The following is a 13,078-nucleotide window of genomic DNA, read 5'->3' as shown; positions in this document are numbered from 1 at the left end:
CCTTGCAGTAGCTACAGTTACACTAAGCATAAGCATAAGAACTGAGATAAGGAAGGGGAGTTCAGGGAAGCTATATGACCATAAGATGCTTATGATTTTGTAATTAGGTAGTCATCAGGAAAAATTTTAAATGGAAAAGGTAGTTTCTACCAGGGTAAACTTAGCACATGCTCCACAGTACTCTTAATTCTCACTATAATTTAGGTGAAATTTACCTAAGACACTGTCAGTGCAAAACCACTATGATTCCTCCTCACCTTACCTCAGAACTCCCCTCCCTAATTTACTAATCAGATTTTCAACCTGATTCAGACTATTCCTGGTTTAATATTCTATGTCTATGATAATTCTCTCTAAAAGGGTACCAAATCATTAGGGATGCTAAAAAACCTCGTGTCTCCAAAGACTTGGCAAAAAGTTTATAAGCACAGCCTTAGCACTACCAGAGAGCAGGGCTTTCTTACTTAGTAATGGTACCCCCAAAGGTCAAAGAGCTGGACAGGAAGGTGGGGAACTTTCCCCTGTGTGCACAGCATCACAAAATGGGAATGTCAGCTCAGTCCGATCCTAAAGTTACCGGCATTAAATGAAATTCTCACCTTTAACCCATTACCCAAGCCATAAGGGATCTAGATGATGGTACAAAATATCAGGCAGCATAACAACTAGCTTGCTACAGAACTATTTCACTCCAAGTACAATCTACGTAAGGGCAAGGTCATTATTTTTTCAAGCCCACTGACTAATGCATACCTAGGAACAATGAAAATGTACCAGCTCCATAAAGTTGCTCCCTGAAACTAGCTATTAATACTTGTCTGTGTCCTCTCTCAACATTCCCATCCATGCCAGTTTTCAGTCCAGCCTTCTGTGGATTTCGGTCTATGAATCTTAGCTTAAAGAATTTCTGACATTTGACTTAATTCCTTTTGAATCCACTTGAGGAAAACTTTAGAACAACTTTTGCTCTAAGAGTCACTCAGGAGCTAGATATACCATCAGGTGACCCATGCAAAGCCCCAAGACATAAACCAGTAAAGGCATAATGCAAAGGACATTTCCAAAGGTCATTTGTTCCTTTATGTAATCTTTTCAATCATTTTTTCAAATGCTCATGCTTTCAATTTTCAGTTCCCCAGGGACTTTTAGAAAAATCATCTTTTTCCTTGTAATATCCTCATCAACTTTTCTTTTTTTTTAATTTTTCTTTGTTTTCAAAAAAGTAAGGGGAAAGTCTTTTTCAGACAGCCTTTTGAGAGCAAGCTTTGGGCTAATCAAGGACTTTGTGCAAATTTAATGTAAGATTGTGGCTTCAGAAAATAGGAAAATCTCAGTGAAACAGATTAATTAAAAAAAAGGTCAAATTATATGATAGTGTTGAAGACTAGTTGAAGAAGTTTTATTAAAGTATACTGACGATAAACTACTGATAAAAAAAATATGGGGGAGGAGGAGGCCCTGAAAGTCAGCATATATTTATATAAGTCTTGAGTTCTATCACTTACTTCTAGCTTTATAATCAATAATAAATCTATATACCATGTCCAAATTATCCTCAATTCTTTATTTAGAGCATAAGTTGACTAAAACTAGCTTCCTGTCCCCCTCAGTGCCTCTGTGAGTAAAAGCTTTAGCACCCTCTACTGGCCACTTGTTGCATCTATTAATAGTCAGCTCAGAACTCCTCCGCTCCCAAAGGCACAGTTGCCCTCTCAAAGGTCAGACAGTGGCTACAGTATAGGACACCTCATCCCTTCTTCAAAGCCACCTGTGTAACAGCTGAGCCAGGAGTCATTGCCACCAATGGAAAGGATAGATCCTAAAGTGTTCTCCTGACACCACTTGTGCATGACTTCTGTTCTCCCTGACAAATTTCACAAACACCATCCTGGGTCCATAGCTTGCCCGACCTGCATGCACCTCTAGTAACTAAATGCAGGCCTCATTTCTACAAATGCTTCCATGGGCTGAGCCCTGATGACACCCCAATGTCACCCTCCTGCCTGTCTACCTCATCTAGCCAGCGCTGGTGGGATGCAAGTGTCTGAAGAGACCAGCTCACCTATCACCCAGGTAAACAGAAGAGAAAGAAGAACTTGGGATGGACATTTTCCCCCACAAGCTCATAGATCTGCTGCCAATCAATTTCCTGTCCTTGGATTTATATTAGTCAGATTTTTTTGTGGGGGAAGGTGCTGACAAGAGCTTCTCTTCTCCTATGGCCTCATGACAAAGCAACTTCTAATTCTTCACAGACCTCCTAGAGAAAGTGAGGCACCTTTAGCAAGATCTAACACAAGCCACCATAAACCCTTTAAGTCTCATAATCTGGTCCACTTTCTTTTAGAAAAGAAAAAATTAGAGGCAGCATAGTATTCTTTACTCAATAACAGAAGGAAAGGATGGAGGAAGAGATGAGGTAAGAATATAAAAGGTAGAGTTTCTCCACTTGAAATCTTGCTAGATCAAGCTACTGCTTACTGAATAATGAATGTTTATTGGTTTGACATCAATCATGCATTGGGTGCAAAACAGTCTTTATAAGAAGATTTTGTAAAAGGACTGTAAAGTAATTCTTACCACCAAGGAGATCATGATTTGGCTAAAAAGACCAACCATGTCAAAGGAAATAATTAGAGAGTGACAAAGTGTCATATCCTCAAGTAAAAATACATACTGGAAATTCCACAAATACATACATACACAGTCCCCTCCTTCTTCTCTCATATAAAAAAATAAACATCAAAATACTAATAACAGTCATTGATGACAGAACTTAGATTGTCTGTATTTTTTTCTTCGTATTTTTCAGTATTGTTTGAATTTCCTATGATGAGAATGTAGTATTTTAAGAAAGAGAAATAAATTAACAATTTATCAGGGGTTTAAAAAAAAAGGAAACTGCTTACAAATATAATATTGTATGTAGAGTATGATGTATGAACACAGATATATAAAGATATACAAAAATAAGACAGGAAGAAAACATACTAAATTATTCATGACTTATCTCTAGGGGCTGTGGTGATTTTTGTCATGTGTTTGCTCATTTTCTAGCATTTTTATAAAAGAAAAATTGATTTTTAGCTAAAGAAATTCAAATGTCAAATAATTATTCATCTTCATTTTTTAAAAATCATGAGTAAAAATGCTTTAAAGATAACCATTTACTTAATGGCATACCTGGAATAAGTGCTGTGCTGATAAGGATGTCTACCTCCTTGCATTGTTGAGCAAAGAGTTTCATTTCTGCTTCAATGAATTCTTTGGACATTTCTTTTGCATATCCTCCTTGTCCTTCTCCAGATTCCTTCAAGTCCACCTCCAAGGGCTCAGCACCAAGAGACTTGAACTGTTCCAAAGCTGCAGCTCTGGGGTGATTATTGAAGGAGAAACAGTGATTATGGTAGGCCCCTAATAAAGGAATCAAGATCATCCACATATACATGTTTAAGAAGAGTAAATTGTATATATTCAAAGTCTAAAGTTTCTTTTGATGTCCCTGACTTGACTGTTCCAACTTTTCTTCTTAAGGCAGGTAACACTTTTATGATATTTTTTTCCTGTCAAAAAAAAATTCACTACTACCAACTCCAGTAATGAATTATGTTCCTTGTGACCCCAATGTTGATTATGATGTGATATCAGACATAAAGGTTTGGTATTCAAATCACTCAAGTTAAGATTTCTCATTTGTAAATATTCTTTATTCTTATTGGGGACTTTTCCCATATCAGTGCCTCTTAGAAATATTTTAATGAAGTGATTTTTGCTCCCAGTTCTCATTAAAATGTGTTTATAAAAGGTAACCAATAATTGCTAACAAATAGTAAAATGTGAATAGCCAACACATTTAAATTATGTAAAAATAAACTCAGTTTAAAAAAATAAATACTACCCAAGCACCATATCCTGGTTGGAAAACAAAAGCCAACAAAGATCTCAGTGCCCCACCCCACCTCACCCCCAAGGTGGAGAGTGTGTTTAACTCACCAATATCCATTACCCTAGAGTAAGTCCCAAACCTCCCTAATGACAGCAATCATTAATTATTTAATTATTAATTATTCAATTATTCAATCATTAATTATTCAAATGCCCACTGCTTCCCAGACCCATTGAATTACAATCTCCAGCAGAGAGGCCAGAAGCTATCATTTTAGCAAGAGCTGCAGGTCATTCTTATCATCAGGGAATTCTAGGTAGCCTGATCTCAGCCAATAAATCCCTAGCAGCCATCATGTTCCAGAGTGGATAAGGTAGGACATACAGTCCATGGTTGAGCAAGGTCTCTCTCTGCTGCCCTAAACAAAGAATCTGATAGCCTAGACTGCCCTTGGAAGTCATGCTGCAACCACAAGTGGAATCAGCCTTCAGAGAAAGCCAAAGCTGAGGACAACAGAGAGGAGAGACAGAAAGAAACAGATCCTTGGTAGCACCAATGAGCTTCTAACTCTAGTGTGAAAGGGAGTCCTTCCTATAGATTCTCAGTTTGGAGAAATAATGCATTTTCTTATGGTCTAAGTCAATTTGGGTTGTTATTTTCCATTCCTTGCAGCCAAAGGGATACAGCTCTTTAAAAAGCTTCAGAAATGTCTACTATTATTATTAAGAAATAAGATGAATTCAAAATTATATATGTGTATATATACATATATTAAATGATCTAAAGTTTGTTTAAAAGTTACACACATAAAACTCCATATTACACCAAAATATCATTAGCAATTATATCTAGCTAACAGAATTATAAGTCATTTTCATTTTCTTATGTTTCTCTATATTTTTCAATAACAAACATGTATCATTAGAAACATAAAAGCTATTTAGAATCTTTGCTCTTATGTCTTTGCCAACAAAATAATCTCATCATTTAAAAATAATATATCAAAATTTAAAATATATATCTTTTGACCCCAATATTCCATTTCTAAGAATTATCCTAAGGAGATAAAAAGAGATAACATACATATGCTCTTGGATATAGTCATCCCTCAGTATCCATGAGAAACTGGTTCCAGGAGCCCCCCACCACCCCCAACATATCAAAATGCACAGATGTTCAAGTCCCTTATACAAAATGGTATAATATTTGCATATAATCTACACAAATCCTCCTATATATTTTAAATCATCTCTAAATTACTTATAATACCTAATACAATGCAAATGCTATATAAACAGTTGTGATATCATATTGTACAAGAGATAATGACAAGAAAAATGTATGTACATTTGAAAAATGTATGTTTGGTACAGACTCACCCACTGTCTAGTTTTTCTCTTCCCCGAATATTTTTGATCTGACTGAATCCACAGATAACAGAACCCACAGATACAGAGGGCCAATTGTGTGTATGTTTGTGTGTATATATACCAACAAACTATTTGGTATGTACAGCATAAAATGTCCATTTACAGAGGATTTATTAAATAGATCATTGTACTTCTATGCCAGGGTTAGGGAACTTGCAGCCTTAAGGCCAAATGTGGCCTTCTAGGTCCTTAAGTGCAGCCTTTTGACTGAATCTAAATTTTACAGAACAAAAATGTATTATTTTTATTAATACATTTTTGTTCATCTTTTATGTTTTTATTTTATGTTTAAAATGAACATATTTAAAATACCAAAGAATAAAATAAGTTTCAACAAAATAATCCTCCCAGATTGACCAACGCAATTAGAACATTAGTAAGCCATAAGGGCTAAATTGATGGCCGCTGCACTCATGATTTAATTCTAACTTCCTCCACCTGACTGGCACCACTAACACACGAGGCTGGTTAGCTAGAGTTTACAGGGGTCTTGTACGCCAGTCTATTATCAGTTTTTGACAACAGCGCACTATTTCTGTTTGAAGTGAAATTTCCAAATACTTACACAGCTTGACAGTATTTTTTAATTATGTCTGCTTAATAGCCCATCATGTCAAAGAAGACCAAGAGCATGCTAAAGGAATAAAACAGATTTTTTTAATGAGGATTGGGAATTGAAATATCCTGCTTCTGCTAAAGATAAGATGATTTGCTTGCTTTGTGATACTGCAATATCAACATTAAAGAAATTCAGTGCACATCAGCATTATAACACTAGGACCACAAATATTTTATGTTTGTTTGTTTGTTTGTTTGTTTGTTTGTTTTTGAGACAGAGTCTTGCTCTGTTGCCCGGGCCAAAGTGGCGTGGCGTCCGCAACCTCAAACTCCTGGGCTCAAGCAATCCTTCTGCCTCAGCCTCCCAAGTAGCTGGGACTACAGGCATGCACCACCATACCCGGCTAATTTTTTCTATATATTTTTGGTTAGCCAATTAATTTCTTTCTACTTTTTTAGTAGAGATGGGTCTCACTCTTGCTCAGGCTGGTTTCGAACTCCTGACCTTAAGCGATACTCCCGCCTCAGCCTCTCAGAGTGCTAAGATTACAGGCGTGAGCCACTGCACCCGGTCCAGGACCACAAATACTTTAAATAAGAGGGAGAGGTGTGAAAGGTTGTATTATAGAAATTAAAAGATGAAAAGCAAAGACAATTCTTTCAAGTAGCAATAAGACCTGGAAATAATGCCACTAAAGCAACTTATAAAGTAGCTTATATACTTGGGAAAAAAGGGAATCCATTCAGCCACATAGAAGCTTGAAGTTCTTACTCAAGGGGGGAGAGGGCATGGGCAATATAAGTAACCTTAACACTTGTACCCCCATAATACACTAAAATAAAAAAAAATAAAAAGAAATAAAAAATAAAAGAAACTTTAGAAGTTGCAGGATGCTTAGACCCTGATAACGTTTCAAAGTACAAATAACTGCCTCTTTCCAGGAGAACTATAACTGATCAGCAACATGAATTAGCCTTCAACTTAACAGAACAACTTCATGCAATACATCAAAAGGAAAATATACATTATTCATTTGCTTTGGATGAATCAACTGATACTACTGACTTAGCACAGGTTTTATACTTCATTTGGGTCATAACAGAAGATTTTCCTTGCTACAGTTACTGGCTTTGGGCACTCTTGCGAACAGAACATGGGGAATAAGTATTAACATCTTCAACAACTTTCAAGATAAATGTTGTGAAGTTGGACTGAACTTGATAAATTTAGTGAGTGTATGTAGGCAGTGCACCTACCGTGACAGAAAAACATGAAAGGTTTATTGCACAGATTTAAAAAAGTATTAACAGATCCTAGCAGGGCGAGGTGGCTCACGCCTGTAATCCTAGCACTCTGGGAGGCTGAGGCAGGCGGATTGCTCGAGGTCAGGAGTTCCAAACCAGCCTGAGCAAGAGCAAGACCCCGTCTCTACTATAAATAGAAAGAAATTAATTGGCCAACTAATATATATATATATATAAAATTAGCCGGGCATGGTGGCACATGCCTGTAGTCCCAGCTACTCGGGAGGCTGAGGCAGAAGGATTGCTTGAGCCCAAGAGTTTGAGGTTGCTGTGAGCTAGGCTGACGCCACGGCACTCACTCTAGCCTGGGCAACAAGCGAGACTCTGTCTCAAAAAAATAAAAATAAAAATAAAAAAAAGTATTAACAGATCCAGATGCTCTCATTTCATTGTATCTTGCATCAGCAAAATCTCTGTGCTAAAGCTACTATTTAAAGTGACATTGGGTAACAAGTTACAAGTATTGTTAACTATATTCATGCAAATGTAACACAGCATCGTCAGTTTTGTAACATGCTAAAGTTGAACCATGAGGTATTCAGTATGGATTTGCTATATCATTCTAAAGTGCATTGGCTATCACAGGGACAGGTGTTAGCTGGCATTTTATCTCTGAGAGAACAGATAGTTAAGCTTTATGAAGAACAGAATCAGCAATGTGAATTATTGAAAGAAGAAGAAGATTTCTACAGGAATGCAGCACTTCTGTGCGATACCATGTCAAATCAAAACGACATGAACATTTCTTTGCAAGGTAAAACAATCCATATATGGTATGTGGCAAAAAATCCAAAAGCTATCTTTTTTCAAAACACTTCTTCAAAAGGAAATTTCGGATGAACATTTTCCCCAGTTAGCAAAGGTCACTGATGAGCAAGATGATATATGTGAAACATCTGAAGAATATACAGCTGTTATAGACCTATTAATTGGAAAATACAATGAAAGGTTCACTGACTTTGAGAATCATGACATCACATTCAAAGGAGCATTTCAGCCTCACCTAGTTGATATCACCAAGGCACCTAAAGAACCACAGATAAAATTGATTGAGCTCTCAGTAGATGACATTTTAAAGTCATTGTTTGATGCTAAGAAAGATCCAGTTGAAATATGGAAAAATGCAGTAGAATAAGTTGCCTTCAACAACACACCCGAAAAATATTTTCTTGCTTTTCAACCACTTATTACTACGAATCTATTAATACATTCTCCTACCTAACCCAAATCAAGACACCCCTAAAAGTCACAAATGACTGATACCCATCTAGAGGATCAACTGAAACTGTGGACATCCATGCTGCAACCAAATATTCAAATGCTTTCCAACAAAAAGCAAATACAACAAATTCATTAAAAGGTTAGCTAACTTTAAAATAAAGAAACAGTTTTGTTTTTGAAATTATTAAGTACATAGTAGTTAGTTTTTTTACAGAATAATGTACATTTTGAAGTATATCTAATTGAAGTTTCTTGAATGTGGCCTTATTTGATTACATGAAAAGATAATGCAGCCTGCCAACACAAAAAGGTTCCCCACCCTGTTCTATACAATGGAAACTCTTCAGCTATTAAAAATATTTTAGGTAAGGCAAGATTTTCATGATCTACTGTTAAATGAAAAAAAAGTTAAGTAGTACTATTAGTAAAATTGCATTTTTAATTAATGTGTAGAAGAGGGAACACATATTAAAATGTTAATAGTTATCTCTAGGCAGTAGGACTTTAGGGTATTTTATTTTCATTTTTTGTGCTTTCTCATATTTTACTGAACTGGGGAAATGATCATATACTATTTTTATGATAGGAAAGAAAGTAAAGTTTTTATATTTCAACTTTGTAACACAGACACTAGGTAAAATAATTACTATTGGTAAGAGAGGAATCTCCTCATTATTGTTTGAAAGAATGGAAAAATTAGACTCTTTTACTATCATGAGGCAATGAGTTGTCCTTAAATTTTTAGCATGTTTAACTGAAAATATATACCCCTCAATCTTCCAATAAGAATTTATAATCAAGTGTTTTCTAATACATTTGGATTTTATGTTTATGATACCAAACCCAGTCTCAAAACAATGGCTAATGAGCTATAATTCTTTAAAAAGTATTGTATCACTTCAGTCACATCTTTCTTCATTGTGTAGCTGAATCATCTGAATAAACTTAATACATTGTAAAGAAAAATAGTTTTTCTATTTTTCTAATATAAGCAACAGGCATATTCTAGCTGTCTACTCTGTATACAATCTAAAACAATGACATTGATATACTCAATTCTCAGTAGGTCACCCACTACTAAATTTCAAATCACATCTAAGTCAGATATATACATTTCCACTTTAATACTATTATCTACTACAATGAAAATTTGAACAATCTGCTTCCTACCGGCTTGCAGTTGTTGAAAAATCTTCACATCAGCAAACATTAAAAGTGAAAAGATAGGACTAATGGCATGCTTAACTCTGGCTGCCCTTGGTTTGTGTCTTGATTACTTTGGAAATGCCTTATTTTCTCATTTCAGCAGGATAGCTTTTTATCAGTACATTATTTCTCTAAACCCCAGGTAAAGATTGGTTAACCATATTCTATGCAACATTCTTTACTCTGGAAAATCATATTCTTTCCAACTTTGAATGTTTTTTTTTATCATTCTATATTCAAGCTTGGCAGTAGTAATATTCCTCTACTACCCTCAACTGATAATAAATGACTAGATGTTTCAACCTCAAAAAAGTATGGAATGCATAAATAATAACAGCAATCATTAAGTATTTAATAAAATCCAGTATCTAGTGTCTTCTGAAATGAAGAATTTTAATTAAATTTCTCTTAAAAGACAGCATGAGGCTGGGTGCGGTGGCTCACTCCTGTAATCCTAGCACTATGGGAGGCCAAGGCGGGCAGATAGCTCAAGGTCAGGAGTTTGAGACCAACCTAAGCAAGAGCGAGACCCCGTCTCTACTATAAACATAGAAAGAAATTAGCTGGACAACTAAAAATATATATATATAAAAAAATTAGCCAGACATGGTGGCGCATGCCTACAGTCCCAGCTACTCAGGAGGCTGAGGCAGGAGGATTGCCTAAGCCCAGGAGTTTGAGGTTGCTGTGAGCTAGGCTGAGGCCATGGCACTCTAGCCCAGGCAACAGAGTAAGACTCTGTCTCAAAAAAAAGGACAATCTAGGAAAATATTTATATGTCTGCTCTAAAGAAATATAGTGTATATAATTAAGTAGTTTCACCTATGGTCTCTAAAACTATCAGAGAAAGATATGAAAAGTAGTTTCAATGTGCTACTTCAATTTATAAATTCTAAGGAAAGCATAATATGCCCCTGAAACAAAATGCTTTTACCTTAACAATAGTCACCTTGCTTAACATCAGCACTCACCTTGTGTCAAATCCTCGAACAATCGCGCCCATCGACTTTGCTGCACCTGCAGAAGCAAGCCCGGCAACACCACCACCAACGATCAGAATCTAGAAAAGATAGAACAATTTATGTTTTAAATAAAGTTCATTATCAACTAACTATGAAAAATAATAATTATAGATGCCTGGTACACAGTTAGCATACAATAATTGGTAGTACGGATGGTGGTGGTGGTGACCAGCCCTCAATAAATCTATCGAATGGACAGACTATTGTTTAGCTGAACCACCAGTGTTTTTAAAATTTTTTATCAAAAGAACAACTGCTGGCAAAGGCCAACAATCTTCACTAAAAACAGTCTAACAAACAGCATTCCCACATAAAAGCTACCTAAGCATGATCAGTATTACATATGTTAAAGATTAACAGGTTCTTTCCCATAGTTCCCTCTATTAAAATTCCCCAGGTGGCATTCTAACTCTCCCCTCTCAAATTCTAAGGTTTATTTCTATGTTTACAAAATACCAAAACACATTTCAAAGATGGGTATAACTTTGGTGAACATCTATCCCAACCCCTATCTTAAGCTCAAATGTTTCTGAAAGGAACAGCTGGTGACCAACTACACAATTCTGAACCTTTTTGAGTGAACTGCACCTGAAGTCCCAAGCAGTGTAACTAACCTCCCTAACCATAGAAGGATCAGTATCAAGAGAACCAAAGAATTCTTCAGAAACAAGAGTTTCCTCGGCCTTCTAAGAAACAAAGTTTAAAAACAATGTTGTCTCCAGTCTACAATGAGCCTTCAAGCAGAGAAAAGTCCTGTTATATATCCCATAAACAGTCAGTCGAAGGCAACTCCTTGTTTCTGTAGAAAAAAATGCCACCCACAGAAAATGAAGCTTATAAATTCCCACCCACCCATCATGCCCACAGCTCCTTCCGCCTTTTTACAAAGACGGCTAGTCAAACTGGGCTCTAGCGCGCCCTAAGCATTGCTCAGAGATCATGTGAATTGATCTTGATGATAATGGTTTGTTTGGATGAGGGAGAAAGTCTACAGGAAAGGGGACCAAAAGGGACCAGAGAGAACAAGCAGGCACTAAGGCACCAACCCTGTTCTACACAGAAGCTCCACCACTGCTTTAAAAAATGAAATAAAAGTCAAAATAAGTTTTTTAAAAAGCCCAAAAGACTTGGCCAAGTTATCCTGAATCAAGAAAAAAACAAAAGATCCCATAATTTAAAAGATGGAATTGTACAAGGGTAAAGCCATGCAGATCCTACAACAGAAATTTACGTTCTCTGCAGCATGGGAAGAAGAAAAAGACACAGAGACTAAGAGCTGGAGAACTTAGTTTGAAGTCCTGACTGTTACTAACTAGTTCTAAACAATGGACTCAAACTGAAGCATTTAACTACTAACTGGCATATATTCAAGAAACGGTATGGGAGAAGGCAAGAGAAAGAAAGTACCTTTTGGGATGTTCCTAATGTTCATGCACATAACCTCTTCCTCCTCTGGCCTTCTCCATCTCAGTAAAGGGCACTAATTACGCACAATTGTTCAAGCCAAAATGAGAAGGTCATCTTGAGTCCTTCCTTTGCCCACATTCCCACTTCTAATCTATCTACAAGTACCACTGGTTTTAACCCAAAAAAAATCTCCCAATCTGTCCCCTCCTCTATATCTCTGTGGCCACCACCTTCCCAGGTGCAACCAATACCTCACAGATCTTGCTTCCACTCTTCCTGCTACTATGGCTTCCCCCATAGAACAGCCTGGTGATTTTTTTAAATCCCTAAATCTGACATTTCCCTTACCTGCAGGAGAATCCAAACTCTATAACATGACCCAGAAGAGAGACCCCAAGTGATCAAGCCCAGACCTTCCTTACATTATCTCAGATCACTCTCTATGTTCACCAGAAAATCACTCTTCTTGTTCACCACACTACAAGACCACTGGCCTTCCTCAGTTTTCTAGAACCTAAATACTAGAATCCTAAATGCTTAGAATCCTAACCCCTGGTTTCTGTCTTCCCATCCTTCAGATCTCACCTCAAATGTCAGAGGAGCCTTCCCCATTACCCTAACTAGAGTAGCTTGTTCCCATTACTCACTATAATACCTTCCAGTTCATTCTTTAATATCTAAAATTGTCTCTCATATTTATTTGATTTTTTGTCTCCTCACTGCAACTCCCACTAGGGTGTAAGTTTTGTGTAGCAGGTATTTTATGTGTCTTGTTCACAGCATATTCCTAGTTCAATGCCTGACATATCATAAGCCTTCAATGGATTGATTTTAGTTCATTCTAGACAAGTAAGAATGCTTCATGTTTAAAAGAAATATAAATAAAATACTGTATTCTGCAATCTACCTTGATCAGCTCAACTAGTGTCTTCCATTTCAAAAACTATTTCTGACATTTAACTAAAGTCCTTTAAGCTACAATTTAAATTTTCAGTAAAGACAGTCACTTTTCCATCTTTTAAAGGCTGATCAATTCCCCTTTC

The 13,078-nt window shown here is 36.5% G+C and overlaps 1 protein-coding gene across 5 annotated transcripts in view; it reads right to left on the bottom strand.

Annotated features, from left to right (window-relative positions):
* The window catches only part of NNT (nicotinamide nucleotide transhydrogenase), a 90,371-nt gene that overhangs the window by 62,349 nt on the left and 14,944 nt on the right, over positions 1-13,078 (bottom strand). For all 5 annotated transcript variants that reach the window (XM_012740387.3, XM_012740388.3, XM_012740385.3 and 2 more), the window contains exons 6-7: positions 10,578-10,666; positions 3,184-3,371 (exon numbers count right to left, since the gene is read on the bottom strand). In XM_012740387.3, the coding sequence (XP_012595841.1) occupies positions 3,184-3,371; positions 10,578-10,666 (277 nt within the window). The remainder of the gene's footprint in view (positions 1-3,183; positions 3,372-10,577; positions 10,667-13,078) is intronic.

The sequence above is a fragment of the Microcebus murinus genome, chromosome 11 (genome assembly GCF_040939455.1).
Source record: "Microcebus murinus isolate Inina chromosome 11, M.murinus_Inina_mat1.0, whole genome shotgun sequence".
In the NCBI taxonomy this organism is placed as follows: Eukaryota; Metazoa; Chordata; class Mammalia; order Primates; family Cheirogaleidae; genus Microcebus; species Microcebus murinus.
The sequence above is the reverse complement of the archived record's forward strand: the minus strand, read 5'-3'. Positions and strand labels throughout refer to the sequence as shown.